This window comes from Schistocerca serialis, chromosome 8, assembly GCF_023864345.2.
Source record: "Schistocerca serialis cubense isolate TAMUIC-IGC-003099 chromosome 8, iqSchSeri2.2, whole genome shotgun sequence".
In the NCBI taxonomy this organism is placed as follows: Eukaryota; Metazoa; Arthropoda; class Insecta; order Orthoptera; family Acrididae; genus Schistocerca; species Schistocerca serialis.
The window spans coordinates 253,512,624-253,537,038 of NC_064645.1; the positions used below are offsets into that span (position 1 = coordinate 253,512,624).

Sequence of the window (24,415 nt, forward strand, 5' to 3'; positions counted from 1 at the left end):
ACATTTCTTCAATCTCTTCATCTGCAGCACTAGTTGGCATATAAATTTGTATTACTGTTGTAGGCATGGACTTCATGTCTATCTTGGCTACAGTAATGCATTCACTATGCTGTTTGTATGCAGATATATTGCTATGCCATCACCAGGCTCTATGTTGTAACTTAGTGGCTGAGCTCATATTGCCAGACAAAATATAATGGAAAAGTGAACTGGTTTCAACACTGGTGTATGTAACATGGCTATACATTCATAAACAATCTGAGCAAGTGTATGATCATGTTACATTTGCTGGTGTGGATACTGACTCACTTTTGTATGATATTTTGCCTGGCAATATAAGCTCAGCCACTAAATTACCATAAGGGCCTGATGGTGGCATAATGCAATGCCAAAACTGGTTGCCTGTGGAATAAATAAGAGATGAAAATACAGCTGTTTGTTTATTTATGGGTGTTTAAGAGTAAGTGGCTCTAAACAGGGAAAGATATTTTAGAAGTGAATCAGGAACATTAATTTTTCTTTCATACAGATCAGAGGATTCAGTTATAGGTAATAAACATTGCATAAGCATGCCACAGAGTGCCTACGCTTGTTGCCTCTCAGGTACAAATCCAATAATAAAGGATGCCTGGTGTTACTGAGAAGTGTCAGCGAATGTTTTGCTGTTGTATTGGCAACATTTGGAACACAAGAGAGTGCCTGGAGATTGTTATCTTACCTGCTGACAAAGGCAATGCCACTTTTGTTATCTCCCATGAGGACTACACTAAGAAGATGCAGAGCCTGCTAAATGATGACTGCTACAGGAAGATCAATACTGACCACACCAAGAAGTCAGAGAACAAGAAGTAGTCAGAGAACAAAACCAGGGCACTTCTCAAAGAACTGGAGTTACCAGAGGGTGTCATCAAGGAGTTGTCACTACAAGGACCTGTACCACCAAGACTTTACAGGCTCCCCAAGGTCCACAAAGATGAGATGCCATTAGCCTCACTGTTAGCAACATCACAACTCCTACATATTTTCTGGCAAAATACCTCACAGAGCTAATAAATCCTCATGTGGGTGAATTTCCACATCAAATCTGCAATTCTGTGTTTTTTTTTGAAATGCTTCAACAACTTCAGGCTGAAGGTCTCAAATATCATGATGAGCTTTGGCATCATTGTTTTAATCACCAGGGTGCCTTTACATAAGTCATTGGAACTCATTGGTCAGAAATATCATGAGAAGACCGCTGACATATTCACACATGTTCTAATTTACACATATTTTCTATTTAATGGAGAATATTATGAGCAAACAGAGGGAGTCACAATGGGTAGACCACTGTCTCCAGTGGTTGAGAATTGGTACATGGAACACTTCAAGGGAGAGGTGCTGATGACATCCAAGTGGAAGCCCATCTGACTTTTCAGCTCTGTGAATGACACATTCATCATATGCCTACCTAGGAGTAACAAAATTCCTGGACTTCATTGCACATTTGAACTCCATACATCCTAATGTCTAATTCGCTATTGAGGCCAAAGGAGAAGGCAGAGTACCATTCCTGGATGTCATAGTCAAGAGAAGAGATGATGGCACCCTGTGCCACAATGTGTGTTGGAAGAAAATGCACACTGTTCTGCATTTGCACACAAATGACTTTCACCACACACAGAGGAATATGGTGCTAAAACTTTAGTACACAGTGGGCACACCATCTCAGTTGCAGAACTGGAACACCTCAGAACTGTGTTCTGAAAAAAAAAAAAAAAAAAAACAGATACTCAGAATGGCAGTTTAGGCACACTCTTTGCCCTACCACTATGGTGGAGATGGAAGAGGTCATGGAGGAAGAGGTAGCCACAGCCTCTATAGTGTACACCAGCACACTATTGGGAAAAATTGGATGTGTACTGAAAAAGCACTGCTCACCCAATAAAACATGGGCATTACTAGGAAATCAGAGATGACCTTGGTTTGTGGAAGGCTGGGGTATGTCAGATTCTGTGCCATGTTGAAAGACACATATTGGACAAGGAGTGCACACCACTGAAGATCAATGCCAGGAACACTAAGAACATACTCGACTAATGTACCCCAACAAGTTGGCAGTCATAGAGCACTGTTTGTCAGAGAATCATGCTATGGAATATGAACATACAAGGATTTTAGCACAGACTTTCAAATACTGGGGCAGTGTCATTAGAAAAGCTACCAAAAATTGCACTAGAGATAATCTTATTAGTTGAAATGGTGGTTACAACCTCAGAAAGGCTGGGGACCCAGCAATGCATCTAATTAAGAAGATGCTCAGCAAACACAATAATCAGATTACCAGGATGTACAAAGTAACTACATTGATGCTACTACTGATGCCAAAGCAAATGTTTTCACAACTGCAAACTGTAGAACTGCTTGTGGTGGGAGGGGTTATAAGTCAGAAAAATGGCATCGGAAGCTCAGTTTGTCAGCACATGCAACAATGGAAATGTATCTGATCACTGAAATAGTGTGCTTGTTGGGCACCATGGTCTGGCATTACACACATGGACTGTTCAGTTAAGGTTGGTGCTGTTCCTTCATTTGTGAGTTCTTCATTGCTGTCTCTTGTCTTACAGGTGGCTGCATTTCTCAGTTACTGCTAGTACAAAACCATTAATCTGTATTGCTTGCCTCTTTCATATTTGGTAAATCAGAGTACCTCTAAACATTATTAATGGGATTATTACTGTTTTACCTTTCAGGGAATATTGACACTTCCCTTGCAATTTTCTCTGTCCATGTCTTCACTTCATAAACCCAACAATTATGTATTTAGTCAGTGTACTTACAATAAATATCATTCTATCAAACTTTACTTTTGTAATGTTGCTCATATACAGTGTGAAGTGAGCTGGATCCAATAAGGCACATGTTTGTGAAATTATTCTGTGTGTCTAATAATTTTTTTCTGTTGGTATATGTTAATTGTGAAGTTTATAAAGAAGCATCATATACTACTGTCTTCTCATAGTGTGCCTGCACCTGTTGCATATAATCTCCAATTCTCAATTTCATATGGAGCTGAAAGGAGCTAAATTGGATTCTGGGGCAACCACCATCAAAATCCTGAAAGATGAAATCATAGCAGGAACAGAGAAATGTGAAATATACACAATAGATATTAAAACATTTAATGTTTTGCTTCATATAACTTGCCACACAGATGCCATCTTTGACCTTGCCTTTCCACAGTAAGTGTATACTACAATGGCAACATAATACATCAAATTCATTAAATGTAACTTTGTATGTAGGAGAGTGTTCATTGCAAATTCTATCAAATATTGCACTAACTCTATCATTTTATTTTCTCTTTACAGTAAATGTTCTGAACGATATGCTACAAGCAGCAAGAATGATGTCAGAATCTGGGATGCCAAAACATCTAAGGAGCTTATGAGAATAACAGTGCTTAATCTTGTTTGTGCTAGTATCGTGTTTGCTCCTGATGGCAGCACCATTATCACTGGTATATTTTAACAGCTTCATTCATTAGCATTCATTTCATGATGAGACCTTCCTTCCCATGATCTTCACAAGTTTCATATACATCCCATCTATCCATGAGACAATTATTCACTCCATGGAGCCTGTGACACCAGGATACAAAAGTACATATGTGTCTGGTGGTAGATAAGGAGGGGAGATGACTGGATTTTCTGGTGTAAAAACTATTTCAGAAGCTGTGCTCTAGCTGCATCACATTGCTGTGATACTGCCTACTGGTCATCTTGAATCATATCATTGATGAAATTATTCTCAAATAGCAGGGGAGTCTACTGGGTATGACATAAAATAACAAATTGTGTTTCGAAGGCACAATTTCCTCCATAAATCTCACTCATAAACTTTTTTTTTTTTTTTATAAATGTTCTCCAAGTACTTGGTCAAATGTTTGGGTATAACAACAACATGACTCCCTATAAATTACACTATGGGCTTTTATGCAAATTTTCATAGCCATACAAAGAATCAGAAATGGAAAATGGGAATCAAACTGTCTGGCATGAGGTCTAGTTAATTAGTGATTTGAGAAAAACTGAAATATTGGGTTGGTGCATAAGTCTGTAGCATTTTTCCATAAGTTTAATAAACACAACAGTTATATATAACAAATTCTTTAGTCATCAATAATATATTCTCCTCCAGTATTTGCAACAGTCTGCCAATGCTGCGGTAACTTTTCAGTTCCACAACTGTGGAATACATGTGGTTTTGAGATGAAGAACTCATCAAACAATGTTCAGAGCACATTTTCATGCAGAAGGGAAGTCCCTTGGAGGTTGTTTGAAAGAGAGCATAAAACATAAAAATCTGAGGGTGCAAGAGCATCTCTTATTGTGTTGGTCAAATAAGAAGTGTATCTGATTAGTTGTCTTGTGACAGCCAGAGCGAGAGCACCAGCAGCAGCGAGTACTGTTTGTATAAAGCGTTTATTTTGCATTTTGTTTAAGACCTTCCACTAAGGAAGGGATTCTATTTGTGTTTATCTGCTCTGCATAGTAACTAACAGTTCTTGATAAAACTTTACGTAGTTTTCGTGTTAGATTTCTTAGTGTTTTCTTGATCGTTTAGAAAGAAAGCGCCCTAAAACCATCTTTTGTTTGTTTCGCGGCCGTTAGCCACTAGTCACTTGAATCAGCAGTTGTCTTGTGACAGCCAGAGCGAGAGCACCAGCAGCAGCGAGTACTGTTTGTATAAAGCGTTTATTTTGCATTTTGTTTACGACCTTCCACTAAGGAAGGGATTCTATTTGTGTTTATCTGCTCTGCATAGTAACTAACAGTTCTTGATAAAACTTTACGTAGTTTTTGTGTTAGATTTCTTAGTGTTTTCTTGATCGTTTAGAACAGAAAGCTCCCTAAAACCATCTTTTGTTTGTTTCGCGGCCGTTAGCCACTAGTCACTTGAATCAGCAGTTGTCTTGAGACAGCCAGAGCGAGAGCACCAGCAGCAGCGAGTACTGTTTGTATAAAGCGTTTTTGTACTTATTTGCTGCGCTTAGCTTTTAAATAGTTTTTCTGGGAAAACCTAGCGTAGTTTTCGCGTCTCGTATTTCAGTGAGTGTTTCTTGATTATCAGAGTAGCTCATCAGAAGATTATCTTGGGAATTTGTCACCGTATAGAGTAGGGTAAACATAGTCATGTGTAGGGACTGTGGTTGTTGTGAGCGGACGCAAGGAGAATTGGCCACTCTTCGGGGGCAGGTGGAGGCTTTGTCTGTTAGGCTCATCGAGCTCGAGGCGCAGGCGTCGGCTCGTAGTGGCGTTGGGGCAACGGTGGTGAGACCTATGCCTACTTCGGTGGCCTTGGAATCACATGGAACCCCTGATGTCGCTGCGTCTTCCGGCAGTGAGCATCTTACCGGTCAGCCATCACTCCAGGGTGAATGGCGGACAGTGGTGGGCTCGCGCGTGCCTGGCCGAAAGGCGAAGGTGGGATCTGGCCGCGTGGCAGCTGCCTTACCCCTTTCCAACAGGTACGGGGTGCTTCCTAGTGGTGATGACATCGTTTCCGAGCCACCACAGGATGCCTCGCCTGTTGGGCCAGTGGCCGATTCTCCGGCAAGGTCCCGACAGTCACAGAGGGCGGGCCTATTAGTTATAGGGAGCTCCAACGTTAGGCGGGTTATGGAGCCCCTCAGGAAAATAGCGGGTAGGTCGGGGAAGAATGCCAGTGTGCACTCGGTGTGCTTGCCGGGGGGTCTCGTCCGTAATGTGGAGGAGGCCCTTCCGGCAGCTATTGAACGCACTGGGTGTGACCGGCTGCAGATAGTAGCACATGTCGGAACGAATGGCGCCTGCCGCTTGGGTTCTGAGGCCATCCTTGGTTCCTTCCGGCGGCTGGCTGATTTGGTGAAGACAACCAGCATCGCACGCGGAGTGCAAGCTGAGCTTAATATCTGCAGCATAGTGCCCAGAGTCGATTGCGGTCCTCTGGTTTGGAGCCGTGTGGAGGGTCTAAACCAGAGGCTCAGACGACTCTGCGACTATAATGGTTGCAAATTCATCGACCTCCGTTATTGGATGGAGAACTGTAGGGCCCCCCTAGACAGGTCAGGCGTGCACTACACACCGGAAGCAGCTACTAGGGTTAGGGTAGCAGAGTACGTGTGGCGTGCACACGGGGGTTTTTTAGGTTAGAGGGACCCCCCCTTGGGCGAAACGATAAAATACCTGACGGCTTACCAGAGAGGACATTATCATCGTTGATAAAGAACATCCATCCTCAGAGACCAAAAACAGGAAAAGTTAACGTAATATTGGTAAACTGCAGGAGTATCCAGGGCAAGGTTCCTGAATTAGTATCTCTTATTGAAGGAAATAGTGCGCATATAGTATTAGGAACGGAAAGTTGGTTAAAACCGGAAGTGAACAGTAACGAAATCCTAGACACAGAATGGAATATATACCGCATGGATAGGATAAACGCCAATGGTGGAGGAGTATTTATAGCAGTAAAGAATTCAATAATATCCAGTGAAGTTATTAGCGAATGCGAATGTGAAATAATCTGGGTTAAGTTAAGTATCAAAGGTGGGTCAGATATGATAGTCGGATGCTTCTATAGACCACCTGCATCAGCAACCGTAGTAGTTGAGCGCCTCAGAGAGAACCTGCAGAATGTCGTGAAGAAGTTTCGTGATCATACTATTGTAATAGGGGGAGACTTCAATCTACCAGGTATAGAATGGGATAGTCACACAATCAGAACTGGAGCCAGGGACAGAGACTCTTGTGACATTATCCTGACTGCCTTGTCCGAGAATTACTTAGAGCAGATAGTTAGAGAACCAACTCGTGAAGCTAACGTTTTAGACCTCATAGCAACAAATAGACCGGAACTTTTCGACTCCGTGAATGTAGAAGAGGGTATCAGTGATCATAAGTCAGTGGTTGCATCAATGACTACAAGTGTAATAAGAAATGCCAAGAAAGGAAGGAAAATATATTTGCTTAACAAGAGTGATAGGGCACAAATCGCAGAATATCTGAGTGACCACCATCAAACGTTCATTTCTGAGGAAGAGGATGTGGAACAAAAATGGAAAAAATTCAGAAACATCGTCCAGTACGCCTTAGATAAGTTCGTACCGACTAAGGTCCAAAGCGAGGGGAAAGATCCACCGTGGTATAACAATCATGTACGAAAGGTACTACGGAAACAAAGAAAGCTTCATCATAGGTTTAAGAGTAGTCGAATCATAGCTGATAAGGAAAAGCTGAACGAAGTGAAAAAGAGCGTAAAGAGAGCAATGAGAGAAGCATTCAACGAATTCGAACATAAAACATTGGCAAACAATCTAAACAAGAACCCTAAAAAGTTTTGGTCATATGTAAAATCGGTAAGCGGATCTAAATCCCCTATTCAGTCACTCGTTGACCACGATGGCACCGAAACAGAGGACGACCGAAGAAAGGCAGAAATACTCAATTCAGTGTTCCGAAACTGTTTCACTGTGGAAAATCGTAACACGGTCCCTGACTTCAGCCGTTGCACGGACGCCAAAATGGAAAATATTGAAATAAACGATATCGGAATTGAAAAACAACTGCTATCACTTAGTAGCGGAAAAGCATCCGGACCAGACGAGATACCCTTAAGATTCTACAGTGATTATGCTAAAGAACTTGCCCCCTTTCTATCAGCAATTTATCGTAGATCGCTGGAAGAACGTAAAGTACCTAGCGACTGGAAGAAAGCGCAGGTCGTTCCCATTTTCAAGAAGGGTCATAAATCAGATGCGAATAATTATAGGCCTATTTCGCTTACGTCAATCTGTTGTAGAATAATGGAACATGTTTTGTGTTCTCGTATTATGACGTTCTTAGATAATACAAATCTCCTTCATCATAACCAACATGGATTCCGCAAACAGAGATCATGTGAAACTCAGCTCGCCCTATTTGCCCAAGAAATTCACAGTGCCGTAGACACTGGCGAGCAGATTGATGCCGTATTCCTGGACTTCAGGAAGGCATTTGATACGGTTCCGCACTTACGTTTAGTGAAAAAAATACGAGCTTATGGAATATCGGACCAGGTTTGTGATTGGATTCAGGATTTCCTAGAAGAAAGAACACAACATGTCATTCTTAGCGGTTCAAAATCTGCAGATGTAGAGGTAATTTCGGGAGTACCGCAGGGAAGCGTGATAGGACCTTTATTGTTTACAATATACATAAATGACTTAGTTGACAACATCGGTAGCTCCGTGAGGCTATTTGCAGATGACACGGTTGTCTACAAGAAAGTAGCAACATCAGAAGACTCGTACGTACTCCAGGAGGACCTGCAGAGGATTAATGCATGGTGCGACAGCTGACAGCTTTCCCTAAATGTAGATAAATGTAATAAAATGCGCATACATAGGGGCAGAAATCCATTCCAGTACAATTATGCCATAGGTGGTAAATCATTGGAAGCGGTAACGACCGTAAAATACTTAGGAGTTACTATCCGGAGCGATCTGAAGTGGAATGATCACATAAAACAAATAGTGGGAAAAGCAGGCGCCAGGTTGAGATTCATAGGAAGAATTCTAAGAAAATGTGACTCATCGATGAAAGAAGTAGCTTACAAAACGCTTGTTCGTCCGATTCTTGAGTATTGCTCATCAGTATGGGACCCTTACCAGGTTGGATTAATAGAAGAGATAGACATGATCCAGCGAAAAGCAGCGCGATTCGTCATGGGGACATTTAGTCAGCGCGAGAGCATTACGGAGGTGCTGAACAAGCTCCAGTGGCGGACACTTCAAGAAAGGCGTTACGCAATACGGAGAGGTTTATTATCGAAATTACGAGAGAGCACATTCCGGGAAGAGATGGGCAACATATTACTACCACCCACATATATCTCGCGTAATGATCACAACAAAAAGATCCGAGAAATTAGAGCAAATACGGAGACTTACAAGCAGTCGTTCTTCCCACGCACAATTCGTGAATGGAACAGGGAAGGGGGGATCAGATAGTGATACAATAAGTACCCTCCACCACACACCGTAAGGTGGCTCGCGGAGTATAGATGTAGATGTAGATGTAGATGTAGTTAAAATATCTTCAATTCCTGTGGAAGTGATCAGTGAGAGCATTGTGTAAAGTATTCATACATCTTGCAGAAGCTTTTTTAAGGATCTTGAAATTCTGCATTCACTTTCAATAAATTCACTGCATATTAGTTTTTGTTGCTGATAGTAAAAATCCATTTCATTTATGCTGTGATGTACATAAGATTAATTTCCGTATAGACTATATCTCCTTGTCTAGTGTTCAGACTGGATTTATGTATTTTGGTGCTAAGACTTTTAATAAGCTTCCCTCTAAGTCAAAACAAGAAATTGGGAACCTCTACTAATTCAAAATAAAATCAAACAGGTACCTTATTATCCACTCTTTCAACAAATCAGCTGAAGTTTTCCATTAGCTGCATGGGAAATAACCATGCTTATTGTAACTCTATATGTCTACATCTATATCTAAATCTGTATTCTGCAAACCATTGCAATGCACACCGCATAGGGTATCTGTTCCATTCACATATGGAGAGTGGTAAGAATGATTGTTTAAATCCCTCAGTGGATGCTTTAATTAGTCTCAATTTATCCTCATGATTCCTATGGGTACAATATGTTGAGGGTTTTAGCATATTCCTAGAGTCTTCATTGAATGCCAGTTCTTGAAAGTCTGTAAGTAAGCTTCTTGGGATAGTCTACATTTATCTTCAAGAATCTGTCAGTTCAGTTAGTTCAACATCTTTCTAATACTCTCCAGCAGGTTGGATAACTCTATGACCATTTTTGTTGCGCTTCTATGTATACAGTCAATATCCCTCTGTCAGTCTTACTTGATACAGGTCCCACACAGTTGAGCTATATTCTATGATGGGTCACATGAGTAATTTGTAACCAATCTCCATTGTAGACTGATTGCATTTTCCCACTAGTCTATCAATAAACTGGAGTTTGTTACCAGCTTTACACATGACAAGTGCAATCAGTCTACAAAAGAGATTGCTTACAAATCACTTGTGTAACGTATCATAAAATATTACTCAAGTTTGTGGGACCCATACTAGAGAGGACTAACAGGGAATATTGAATTTATACAAAGAAGGGCAGCATGAATGGTCACATGTTTGTTTGATCCATGGGAGGGTGTCACAGAGGTACCAAAAGAACACAAATGGCAGACTTCTGAAAACAGATGTAAACTATCCCAAGAAAGTCTAGTAACAAAGTTTCAAGAACCAGCTCTAAATGATTACTCTAGGGATATATTACAATCCCCTATGTATTGCTCACACAGGGATTGTGAGGATAAGATTAGAATAATTACTGCACACACAGAGGCATTCAAACAATCGTTCTTCCCCTGCTCCATATGTGAATGGAACAGGAAGAAAACCCTAGTAACTGGTACAATGGGATGTGCCTTCTGTCATTCAGCTCATGGTCATTTGCAGAGTGTAAATGCAGATGTAGATTTGTGTTCATTCCATTTCATGTCTGTACAAAGTGTTGCACTAAGATGTTTGTATGATTTTACTGATTACATTTGATTCACTGGTATTATGTTCGTAGGATACTAGGTCTTTTCATTTTGCGAAATGCACAATTTTACATTTCTGAACATTTAAAGCAAGTTGCCAGTATTCCCACCCCTTCGAAATCTTTAACAAGATCAGACTAAATACTCATGCCAATCCTTTCAGACTGTACTTCAATGCAGACAAAAATCTGAGATTACTGTTAACATTATCCACAAAGGCATTATTATATAACATTAAGATCAAGGAACTCAACACCAGGGTTGAGATAAACCCATGAATCTTTAAAAAACCACAGCAGTGGATAAAATTCAGTTCATGTGTGTTTTACAAGTGTTTTCAGATTTTTTCTCATATTGACAATTAATAAGATAAATTTCAGTTCTTGTGCTTATTTTATACAACTACTTAATTTATACAACTACTTCATTAGTGCATCTTTTCATACCCTGCCAGCACTGCACCCATTTTCACTTTCCATCAGTAGGAACATTGTTATGAATGTTCCTGAGAGGTTAAAACTCTGAGTCTTTCCTAATGTCTGTTTATTGTTTCTATATTGGAATTTCATTTATTGTAATTAGCAGTGTAAGAAAAGACAGACTGCTACTTACCATAAAGAAAGCACATCAAGTTGCAGACTGGCACAATTAAAAGATGCTTACATAAACCCTTTGGCCACAGCCTTCATCAGTCAAAGAGAGACACACGCCATTCACACACACAAGCACATATGCACATATGACTGCCAGTTCCAGCATCTTGGCCAGAATGCAGTTATTACTTGGAATGCAAGCAGCAAGGAGGAGGTGGGGAAGAGGAAGGGGTAGTAATGTATGGGTGGGGAGAGAGACAAATGCTGTCTGGTTGAGTGTGCAGGGACTAGAGTGCCAAAAGGTGCTGCATCAGAAGGTTGTGGGGCAGGGTGGTGGGGAAAAAAAAGACTAAAAGAGAGAAGTGTGAAAAGACGGATGGATGCATTGGCAGAGGGCTGCAAATAAACAGGGTGGGAGATGAGAATTGGGAGGAGATGATAGAACAGTATGTTACCGTATGTTGAGGCTAGGATAATTATGCAAGTAGAGCATGAGTTGTAAGGATAACTCCCATCTGCACAGTTCAGAAAAGCTGGTGGTAGAGGTAAGGATCCAGATGAGTCAGGTAGTGAAACAGCAACTGAAATGAAGTGTGTTATGTTCAGCTGCATGTTGTGCCACAGGTGGTCTACTTTGCTCTTGGTCACAGTATGGTGGTGGCTGTGGACAGCTGGTCAGTAGCCACACCGATATAAAAAGCTGTGCAATGTTTGCAGCAGAGCTGGTAAATGATACAGCTGCTTTCACAGGTGGCCCAGCTCCTGATGGGGAGGATAAACCTGTGATAGGACTGGAACAGGAACTGCTGGGTGGGTGGATTGGGTGGGGTTTGCACCTGGAACGTCACAGGGATATGATCCTTGTGGTAGGGGGTTGGGATTGAGAGTGTCATGGGAATGGACTTGGGTGTTGTGGAGTTTCGGTGGGTGACAGAACACCACTTTAGGAGGGATGGGAAGTATTTTAGGTAGGACACCCCTCATTTCATGGCATGATGATAAGTAATCAAGACCCTGGCAAAGGATGTGGTTCAGTTATTACAGTCTGGGGTGGTACTGGGTGATGTGGTTCTTGGGGGTGGTGGGAGGATTGGGGGAGTGAAGGGAAATAACAAAGGAGATCTGTTTGTGAGCTAGGTCTGGGGTATTTTGCCTGCCTGTGAGGGCCTTGATGAGACCCTCGGCATATTGAGCAAGGGAGTTTTTGTCATTGCAGACATGTTGTCCCTGGGAGGCCAAAATGTATGGGAGCGATTTTTTGATGTGAAAGGGTTGACAGGTGTCAAAATGCAGATATTGTTGGTGATTGGTGCATTTAATGTGGACAGAGGTCTGGATGGAGCCATCAAAGAGGAGGAGGTGAACATCTAGGAAAGTAACACACTGGATTGAGGAGGACCACATGAAGAGGATGGGAGAGAAGGTGTTGAGGTTGTGAACGAACAAAGATAGGGTGTCGTGGCCCTGAGTTCAGATCATGAAAATATCATCAATGAACATGAGCCAGACTAGAGGTTTGGTGGTTTTGGAGGATAGGAAGGTTTCCTCTGGATGGCCCATAAAAAGATTGGCTTAGGAGAGTACCATGTGGGTGCCCATGGCTGTGACAGATTTCTTTGAATATCAGAAATGTATGTAATTTTAGGCTTTCCTTGGTTGTAATAATTTTGAAATATCTTCTGGTGTTTAGGTGAGTGGCATCATCCAAATGTTTTTTGAAAGAAATTTTTGCCATTTCACTGTAAATTATTATTAATTTATTTAACACGGTCATGATTTTGGCTTTATAGCCATACTCAAGTGGAAGCTGTAGTACCACAAAATGCATGACATACCTGCATGACATGTCATCATTGAAATTACATACCTGGTCTTATAAAACAGTTGTCATATTACAGGATATGAGTAAAGATAAAAAATACTGTATTGATACAGATATTCAATACATCATGTAAAAATTTCTTTGCTGTGCTCAATGTCAGCTGTATTATGCACGTTTGAAAGACTGATTTACAAGACCAGATATACTGTCCCAGCAATGACATCATGCATATGTGGATGTGACAATACAGGTCACAGTACTGTAATGGCCATCATATATGCAAACTGGTATATTAATGTTTGTTTGCTGTGAACATTGTCAGTCATATTGGGTATTTTTGATCTGTACTCATGTCCTATAATCCAGACTAGTTTATAAAACAAATATATTACTTTGGCAAAGGACTATCACGCTGTCATATTGGACATTTTGTGATATTTTAATGTGAACTTGAAAATTGGTATGAAGCCAAGGGACCAATGACCATAGCAGTCTGGTCCCTTTGATCCCACAAACCAACCTATAAAGCCAAAGTCATGACTGTATGAACATTCAATTGATGGAAATTTACACAAAATTGTTCTACATGATTGTGGTCCCCCATAAAAAATCATACAACTTGTTTGATGTTTTGGCAAGCTGACTTTTCGACATCTTCAGGTGGTCCTAATGACTGACTGCCTTCTGTTGGACACCATCTTATACACCCCTTTCCTCCAGTTGCTGATCTTGGGTCCACAGTAAGCAGGTGTGGCACCACTGGCAAGGTGAAGACAAAAGTGCATGTTAAGGACACAAATTGTGCTTCTCAATGTCTGTGCCACCACCTCCACCATCACCACCATGCTGGTCAGGAACTGCTGATGCACAGGGTTCACATTTACCTGGTGTGGTCTGAGCTCTTCAGTTAATGTGAAATGAGTGGATCTTCCAACAGACTGTCATAGTTCTTTGAGCACACTCAGGGCTGGATCATAAGGCTTACTTGGAAACTGTTGTGTTTACTTATCACTTCATCACATAGTTGAATGTCTAAAGACTCTTCTAAAATGTTATCCCATAATGTGTTGTCCAGTTTTGACAACTTGGTGCTGTCATAATAAATGCTATGTCCTTTGGAAAACAGCACACTGTGGCAGCTGACTCTCTTGGTTATTCTTTATCTGTGTGACATTTGTACCACACACTATACAATGCCTTACCAGATACTATTAAACACAAACAAAACATTGGTTACTTCAAATCTAAATTGAAGTCATACTTGGTTGATCACTGTTTTTACACAGTAAATGAATACCTACAAAAACAAATTTATCTATGTTAACCCAATGCAGTCTCATTCAGAAGAACATTTGTATATTATCTCTTTGTATGTAGTTGACAACATTTATTTAAGTATTCATCATTAATTGTTATATTAATGAGTGTTATTATGTACAAAGGTATATTACATGTAAAACTGTTAATATTAACATAAAAAAATCCAAATATTTCTTGCACATTGTGCAGCTGTAGATGAAAATGGATCAATAAATCAACACAACTTTCCTGTATTGTACAATAGTCTGACCTACATAATATTTACTGACAAAGGGTTGGGGCCGGCCGCGGTGGTCTAGCGGTTCAGGCGCTCAGTCCCGAATCGCGCGACTGCTACGGTCGCAGGTTCGAATCCTGCCTCGAGCATGGATGTGTGTGATGTCCTTAGGTTAGTTAGGTTTAAGTAGTTCTAAGTTCTAGGGGACTGATGACCAGAGATGTTAAGTTCCATAGTGCTCAGAGCCATTTGAACAAAGGGTTGGGTTAAAATGTACTCTGGGCCTCTGGAGTGTTGTGTTATCCATAACAGATCCCAACAAAGCTTTCAGGTTGGTAGGTAGGAAAGATGTACACTTGAAAATATATATCCACTGCCATAGGTTTCTCTTCTGTCTCTGCAAGCTGTAGCCTGGATTCCTTCACTTCTCCAGTTCTGCTCTCTGACCACGAGAGTTTGAAAACAGAGTAGCAACACCTACAAACAGTTAAAAATGGTTACAGCTACAGCCAAATCCAATGTACAATGGAACTGAAGGAGCCTAGGCCTCTGCTTGCTTAGGAAGAACAGAAATCTCACCAGCAGACCTATGTTTGGTTACAACAAGCCTGAGGTTATTAATGGGAGGGAACATTAGATGATGCTCAGTTGATTACAGTTAATCAGAGGACTGCTTAAAGATGGCAACAAGTCATCTTGCTGAAATATCATGCCACTTAGATGAAGTCAGTGGCTGAATACCTGTGGACATTTCAGAATGAGAGAAGTGATATTTTTAATGTAGGAAAAGATGTATTGCACAATTCAGACACATACAATAGCTTTTGCCCACAGCCTTTGTGAGAAGAAGAGAAACACACAACATTCATTCACATAAGCAAGTACACCTCATGCACACATGACTGTCAACTCCAACAGCTTAAGCCAGAATAGCATTGTTGATATTTTTACTTGAAGTTTCCATTGTTTGAAGCATTATTTTTGACAGAGGAAGAGAGGAGAAAGTCTTAGAAAGGAAAGATCGGAAAAATAAAGCACTTAATTATCTATTCCCTGTTCAGGAAATTACTCACTTATCTATGTATTCCATAGATATCATCATGGAGGAGACTCTTCAGCAATGTGGAATGAGACAATAATTAGTACAGGAGTAAGAAGCAACTACTCTGATCTGGAAACTCAACTGATGTGAGCATTGTCCATGAAAGGCAAAGTCCTAGCCTGGCATGCAGTTTTAATTTGTCAGGAAGTTTAACTCATGACATTTTTTAGAAGGCGTGTAAATATGTTACAGGAAAATATTTAACTGATAATCTTGCACTGTCTTGATTAATGAGCTATATACTCCACATATAAATTACAATATTTTACTGTAGTTCTGAAATGGAAATAATCATGCCTGTGTGTGTGTGTGTGTGTGTGTGTGTGTGTGTGTGTGTGTGTGTGTGTGTGTGTGTACTGCACTGAGTGAGGAAGATTATGAGTATTGAGTATTCTCATTAATGCAATGATCTATGGAATACGATAAGTGAATTGGAGGCAACCAGAAGTAGATGGAGGAAGGTGAGAGATATAGTTGCAGATCATGTGAAATGTGGTTATGTTCTGTTCTTTAAAGAGGTACTGATACTTAGAAACAATAAAGAAATACAAGTTCTCATGATTATACAATGATTCAGCTTCAGTGAATCATTTCTTAAAAACAGAATGAATTCTCAGGGCAAAACTGGCTTAAGTTATCATTGAGTAATGTAATACTTGTGCTCTTATAAGTGACAACTTATGAAGAATTTTGAGAAACATATTCATACATTCTCTTAACAGGATGGAATGATGGAATTACAAGAGGGTTCACACTTAAAACTGGAAAACTGATGTTTGAGATCCTCAACACTCATACCAAGGGTGTAACTGCGATGGCTACCACTGCATGTGGTTCTAAGCTAATCAGTGGTGGAGGAGAAGGATTGGTAAGTAGCTGATCACAGGAACAAATTGAATAAGCAATACTATCTGTTAATCCATTTTTGATAAGGAATTTTGTGCTCCATATGTAAGGACTCTGAAAAGTTTGTATCAACACTGTATATAATGAAGATACATAGTGAGATACATTCATATGTGTTTTCTTGTTATTCACCAAAGTCAAAATATCTATTAGTTTTCCTTCTTTATCACTAGCAACACACATACAAAATAATATAATGATATATTTACAAAAAATACTTGAACTTTCATAATGGATGCAAACCAGTAAACATAACAGAGACGCCCGCCCGGTTGGCCATGTGATCTAACGCACAGCTTTCCGGGTGGCAAGGAGCGCCTGGTCCCCAGCACGAATCTGCCCAACAGATTTGTGTTGAGGTCCGGTGAACCAGCCAGTCTGTGGATGGTTTTTAGGCGGTTTTCCATCTGCCTCAGCGAATGCGGGCTTGTTCCCCTTATTCCGCCTCAGTTACACTAAGTCAGCGATTGCTGTGCAAAGAAGTTCTCCATGTATGCGTACACCACCATTACTCTACCATGCAAACATAGGGGTTACACTCGTCTAGTGTGAGATGTTACCTGGGGGGTTCACCAGGAGCCAAACCGCACAATAACCCTCGGTTCGGTGTGGGGTGGCGGAGGGGTGAAGTGGACTGCCGTAGTTGTCGTGGGGTTGTGGACCACTGCGGCTGTGGTTTCTAGGTCCCCAGTTAACATACAATACAATACATACAAAACATAACAGAGGTGGCACATGAACTGATGTAATTGGAAGAATTGCAGACATTTATTTTTGGGGCACAGAATGTGAGGGAAATCAACAATTCAAGCCCAACAACAGATGTGGTTATGAAACTTAAGAAGCTAAAAATAGCAAGAAGGGTAGTTTATTAGTAAGAGAAAAAGGGAGGAGAAACTGAAAATAGAATCTTAGGAGCGACAAAGACAGGGCAAAATAGTAGGACGTGAAGAAAGAGATAGATAGTGGTACAGAAGAAAATTGAAGAACAGAATACAGGATGGAAAGAAACAAGAATGACACATATCACAGAGTATGGAAGTGAGATGAACAAAAAATGTTATGTTAATATATGAAGATGACAGAGGAAATTGGTGACTGACAGAGGAGAGGAGGAAGTTGGTTTCAGGCAGATTAAACGTAATGGACAACACAAGAAGAGATAAAAGTGTGAACCAAGCACATGCTACAAAGTAAGTAATCACATCTTGAACTCTGCATTAATGATGATAATTGCTCAAGTGATGAAGTAGACACCAAGATCACTACATTTCGCAATTTGTATTGTGACAGTGTGTTGGGTATTGCCAGTACAGATTCTCTTTCCACTTCATTCAACCTTACTAGTGTCTTAGTCTACATTTTACCTATGTATTAGGGTTAACTGTCATGGCCTATTAGTTTTGTAAGCTCAGCAACAACAACACAATTGACTACTGCCATTGCTTCCAGGCCAAACTACCTCTGGATCTTATGCAGGAAGTTATTCAGCTTGGCATTGATTGATGTAGTTGTTGGATGTCCTCCTGAAGGATACCATGCCAAATTGCATTCAATTGGTGCATTAGATCATCAAATTCCCAATATGATTGGAGGGCTCTGCTTATAATGCCTCAAAAATTCTCAGTTGAACAGAGATCCAGAGACCTTGCTGGCCAAGGTATGGTTTGTCAAGGATGAAAAGAGAAGTAGGATTCTCACCTTGTGCAGATGTGCATTATCTTGCTGAAATGTAAGCCCAGGTAGGCAACAAAATTGGACACAGAATATTGTTGACGTACCATTGTGCTGTATGGGTGCCATGGATGACAACCAAATGGGTCCTGCTGTGAAATGAAATGGCACCTCAGAACATTATTCCTCATTGTTGAGCTTTATGGTGGGCAAAAGTCAGGTTGGTATCCTACCACTGTCTGGGTCATCTCCAGATATGTCTTCACTGGTCATCAAGTCTCAGTTCAAAGCAAGAGTCATCACTGATGACAGTTCTACTCCAGTCAGTGAAATTACAGGTTGTGGGGCCATATGGCAGGTGACAGTCAAGTAGGTATCACACCACTATCCAGGGCACCTCCAGATGTGTCTTCACTGGTCATCAGGGATCAGTTCAAAGCAGGACTCATTACTGAAGACAGTCCCACTCCACTTAATGAGATTCCAGGCTGAAGACATGTATGGAGATGCCCTGGATGGTGGTGAGATACCGACCTGACTGTTGTCCACCTTACAGCCTGACAAGCAGGAGTGTTGATTTGTGGTGCCACTTCATTTGATAGCTGGGCTCTTTTGGTTGTCATCCATGGCACCCTTATAGCACTGCAGTACAGGGACAATATGCTATGCTCTTTTATTCCCAATGCAAGCCATCCTGGGCTTACATTTCAGCAAGATAATGCGTGGCCACCCTCGGTGAAGCTTCCTATTGCTTGTCTTCATGCTTGCCATATCCTGCCTTGGCCAGCTAGGTCACCAGATCTCTTTCCAATTGAGATGGTTTGGAGCATTATGGGCAGGCCCCTCCAACCAGTTCGGGATTTTTCCAAACTGATGTACAAATTGGACAGAATTTGACATGATATCCCTCAGAAGGACATCCAACAACTCTGTTAACTGATGTCAAGTTGAATAGCTGCTTGCATAAGGTCCAGAGGAGGACCAACACATTACTGACATACTTAGTTTGTGAAATTCATTCTCTTGAATAAATCATCCATTTTTTCTGAAACTGTAATCATTTGTTTGGCTGTACATGTACATCACATCTACCTATTTCCTTCCCATCCAGATAATTTCTGTGTGGTGCATTGTTTTTTATTTTTGCCTCGGAGTTTAGTTTAGTGATTCTCTTCAGGAGACTACATTTTTATTAACAAGAAATGTAATGAAGAACTGAAAGTTAAATTTTTGTGTACAGTGAAATGTTAATGTAAATGAGGATAAACTAACATGTTCTAGTATTGCCTTTTGCATGATAAAATGAAATACATTACTCTTCAAGAAATTATTGTTTCTTGATGATGCTTGTTCTCAAAAATATCAGTTATAGATTAAAGCTGTGTGCAATGCCAAGATAGCTTTAAAATTGGTATATTTGTTCTCTAACTAATATTAAGGCTTTGTGAAACTTGGTTTCTCATATAGTTTGGAATGGTGTTTTATCCTGCCATCATCAGTAGAATAATGTGTCATATGATTACATTTATTCACAACACGCAGTATTTAAAAGCTGACAAAAAGATGTTGTTGCTTGTGAATTTTTGGACACTCAGTCTCAATATCATTAGCATCCTAGCTGTCAAAAAGCAACACCAAAACCCAGTCAGTGTTTTGTGTGTTCCTTTTATCATTTATAGACATCAAAAAAGTTTTGCATAACCCCGGTTCCCAGAACTCCTGAAGATAGGCTTTGATTGTGGGTATTGTATCACAGACACAGTCCTTTTGATTGTTCAGAGATGTCACTAAACCCACCCAAAGATGTAAACAACCATGCATGAGCAGCGCCTATTAGATGGGAGGGGATCCGACAGCCAATCAGTGCCAGTAATTGCACCAGGAAGGAGGTACATGGCTCGTGTTGTCTGAAGTTCAACCAAGCCTAGACAGCCAATACCGTGGTTTGATCGCATTTGCATTGTTACTTTGTGCCAGGAAAGGCTCTGAACATGGAAAGTGCCCAGGCATCTTGGAGTGAACCAAAGTGATGTTGTTTAGACATAGAGGAGATACAAAGAGACAGGAACTGTCGATGACATGCCTCGCTCAAGCTGCTCAAGGGCTACTACTGCAGTGGATGGCTGCTACCTACCAATTATAGCTCGGAGGAACCCTGATAGCAATGCCACCATGTTGAATAATGCTTTTTGTGCAGCCTCAGGACATTGTGTTATGACTAAAACTGTGTGTAATAGGCTCCACAACTTGCAACTTCACACCCCACGTCAATGGCGAGGTCCATCTTTGCAACCACGACACCATGCAGTGTGGTACAGACAAAGACAACATGCCTAATGGACCGCACAGGATTGGTATCAGGTTCTCTTCACTGATGAGTGTCACGTATACCTTCAACCAGACAATTGTCAGAGATGTGTTTGGAGGCAACCCGGTCAGGCTGAACGCCTTAGACACACCGTCCAGCGAATGCAGCAAGGTGGAGGTTCACTGCTGTTTTGGGGTGGCATTATGTGGGGCTGACATGCTGCTGGTGGTCATGGAAGGCACCGTAATGGCTGTACGATATGTGAATGACATCCTCCGACCAATAATGCAACCATATCGGCAGCATATTAGCGAGGCATTCGTCTTAATGGACAACAATTTGCGCCCCCATCATGCACATCTTGTGAATGAATTCCTTCAGGATAACTAAATCACTTGACTAGAGTGGTCAGCATGTTCTCCAGACATGAAACCTATCAAACATATCTGGGATAGATTGAAAATGGGTGTTTATGGACTACATGACCCACCAACCACTCTGAGGGATCTACGCCAAATTGAGGAGTGGGACAATCCAGACAAACAGTGCCTTGATGAACTTGTGGATAGTATGCCATGACAAATACAGGCATGCATCAATGCAAGAGGATGTGCTACCGGGTATTAGAGGTACCGGTGTGTACAGCAATCTGGACCACCACCTATGAAGGTCTCGTTGTATGGTGGTACAACATGCAATGTGTGGTTTTCATGATAATATTTGGGGAGCAAAATAACTGATGGTGGTCGAAGTAGAGAGGATATAAAATGTAGACTGGCAATGGCAAGGAAAGCGTTTCTGCAGAAGAGAAATTTTTTAACATCAAGTATAGATTTAAGTGTCAGGAAGTCGTTTCTGAAAGTATTTGTATGGAGTGGAGCCATGTGTGGAAGTGAAACGTGGACGATAAATAGTTTGGACAAGGAGAGAATAGAAGCTTTTGAAATGTGGTGCTACAGAAGAATGCTGAAGATTATATGGGTAGATCACATAACTAATGAAGAGGTATTGAATAGAATTGGGGATAAGAGGAGTTTGTGGCATAACTTGACTAGAAGAAGGGATCAGTTGGTAGGACATGTTCTGAGGCATCACGGGATCACCAATTTAGTATTGGAGGGGAGCGTGGACGGTAAAAATTGTACAGGGAGACCAAGAGATGAATGCACTAAGCAGATTCAGAAAGATGTAGGTTGCAGTAGTGACTGGGAGATGAAGAAGCTTGCACAGGATAGAGTAGCATGGAGAGCTGCATCAAACCAGTCTCAGGATTGAAGACCACAACAACAATGACAAAAAGGACAGAAATGATGTTTATGCTAATCTCTATTCCAATTTTCTGTACAGGTTCCAGAACTCTCAGAGCCAAGGTGATGCAAAACTTTTTTTTATGAGTGTTTTAAAACACTTTGAGAAACAATGGAGAGACTGAGGTTGTAAGTTACTCTAAAGGATTAATGTGCGCAATGATCTTCTTATTTATTCATATCATAACAATGCTGTACTAGGAGATCAAAGTAAACATGCATAACAGACAAATTGTAAGCACCTGCCGCCAAAACTGAGGGTACACAAATGTGAATATAGAGGCAAATAGAACAGACATCTGTGGGAACCCAGTACCAACACTCATTGCCACTCAGAAGAATGGAAAAAAGGAGAATGGAGTACAAATAAATTAGAAAATAGTACTGTAAAATTTTAATATAGGCGCAGTTCATGAAATCATATCCAGGGCACATCAGGCAGTTTAGCATATGAGTGTGTCCTAGCTGAGAGAAACTTACAATAATACCAACATACTTCTTATTATTTTCTGGGTTCACTTCCACCAGTGAAGGAGAGGTGATTCAGAAGGAAACAAATTATTTAACAAAGAGAAACTTGTGAGACACAAGTGTTTAGCTTCTTATGCAATATAAAGGTAAAACTTTTTTTCCCAGTGAGTCCCATACCCTGTGCACCAGATATATATGTGCATACAGAGTAGGAAATTACAATTATTTTTGTCAAGTGCAGATTTTTTTAAGTCTGAGAGTTGGTGTGAAGCAAGTGTACAAACTTGCTTAAAACTGATGGAGTGTTATTGAAGGAATGACTGCAACCAGAAATTATGCTTTTTCATAGTCAGATCTCTGTTAGTCAATAATTTATTAACTAGATTACAGACTATGAAGCGTGCTGAGACACATAACATATGGAATAAAAAAGATTAAATTTGTTGAATAGTACAAAATGTATCTGACCAGTTGATTATAAGAGTAAAAATTGGAGAAATTAAGGGAAAATGAGAAAATTAACATGAATGGCAGATACTGTGATACCGCTTCTTGAGTAATTATTGCCTACAAATTAATGTTCACCTTAGGAATGATATGAATTTGTAGGTTAGTAGACACAAAATATAATATGAAAAGAAAAACAGAAATACAGAGCATCAAAAAACTAGTTCAGAGTTTTAAAAATGTGGTGATCAAGGCAAAATGACAAGATAAAACTTATATGATTTATAAAACCTATGATTTCAAATAATTTTAATTGTTGATTTAATAATCAGTGCATAATTTACAGATGTAATAATTTCAATGTTACTTATAATCTGTCTGGATTGCAAAAATGTTTATTCACATGACCGGTTTCAGTTCCTCTAGAGTCATCTTCAGATCTGAAACGATAATGATACTGATTTACTATTTCACAAATGCAAACCTTCTTTTTTATCCTATCCGATCAACATCAAATGTACCTGCAATTTCAGTTACAGGAGTAACACGACCACATACAGCAACCTTCACATGTTGTGTCACATAAAATTGGTTGGCAGAATGCATGCCATTTATATTAATTATGAAACTATTATAGACAGGTGGCATCTGGTACATTTGTTACATTACATATGCACATACTGTATTAAGTAGATTTTTCTAATTTACTTTTATCTCTAAAATACCTAATTAAAATCTGTAGTTGTCAAGGTTAAAAATCTGTACTTGTCAAGATTAAAGTACACAACAAAATTATCAATTTTATACTATCTAAAACATAGGGCAATTTTTATATCCATGCGCTGGTGTAGACTTGTTTTCCTCCATGGTCTGCTTCTGTGGTTCCCACTGTTTCGATTTTGTGCTGCAAGCCGTTCAGTCATCTGAGGTCCATCGCACCACAATATGTAATGTAACAAATGTACCAGACGCCACCTGTTGATAATAGTTATATATTTAATATAAATGATGTGCATTCTGTCAACCAATTTTATGTGACAGCATGTGAAGGTTGCTGTGTGTGGACAGGTTACTCCTGTAACCTAAATTGCAGATACAGTCTGGTACATTTGATGTTGATTGGATAGGATAAAAAAAAAAAAAAAAAAAAAGGTTTGCACTTGTGAAATAGTAAATCAGCATCATTATCATTTCACATCTGAAAATGGGTCTAGAGGAACCGAAACCGCTCATGTGAATAAACGTTTTTGTAATCAAGATGGATTATGAGTAACAGTGTATAACCAATGATTGTGGTATCCCATCAGACATTGTCTGTTTTTGCAAAGTAATAATTTTAGTTAAATCTTACTTTTCTTTACAATTAGATACGTGTATGGGAGATGAAAACAAGTTATCAGAAGCTCCTAGCTAGTTTAAGAGAACACAGAGGGGCTGTATCTTCAATCTCCATTTCTAATTCTAACAAGGAGGCAGTCAGTTCTTGTACTGATGGAACATGTATCATATGGGACATTGAGTAAGTACTTTGTATATGTAATGCATGTTTATTAGTGTTCTGGCACCAAATAACCTGAACCAGTTGGAAAAAAACCTTAATTCATAGTTATTAGCAAATACAATTATAATAACTTACACATTTACATGCATAAAGTTTAGACTTTC

General features: G+C 40.1%; 1 protein-coding gene across 1 annotated transcript in view; it reads left to right on the top strand.

Moving 5' to 3' along the window:
* Nucleotides 1–24,415, top strand: part of LOC126416461 (cilia- and flagella-associated protein 52) — a 125,504-nt gene that overhangs the window by 69,796 nt on the left and 31,293 nt on the right. The window contains exons 7-10 of the mRNA XM_050084196.1: nucleotides 3,052–3,221; nucleotides 3,351–3,499; nucleotides 16,360–16,505; nucleotides 24,118–24,269. Of these exons, the coding sequence (XP_049940153.1) occupies nucleotides 3,052–3,221; nucleotides 3,351–3,499; nucleotides 16,360–16,505; nucleotides 24,118–24,269 (617 nt within the window). The remainder of the gene's footprint in view (nucleotides 1–3,051; nucleotides 3,222–3,350; nucleotides 3,500–16,359; nucleotides 16,506–24,117; nucleotides 24,270–24,415) is intronic.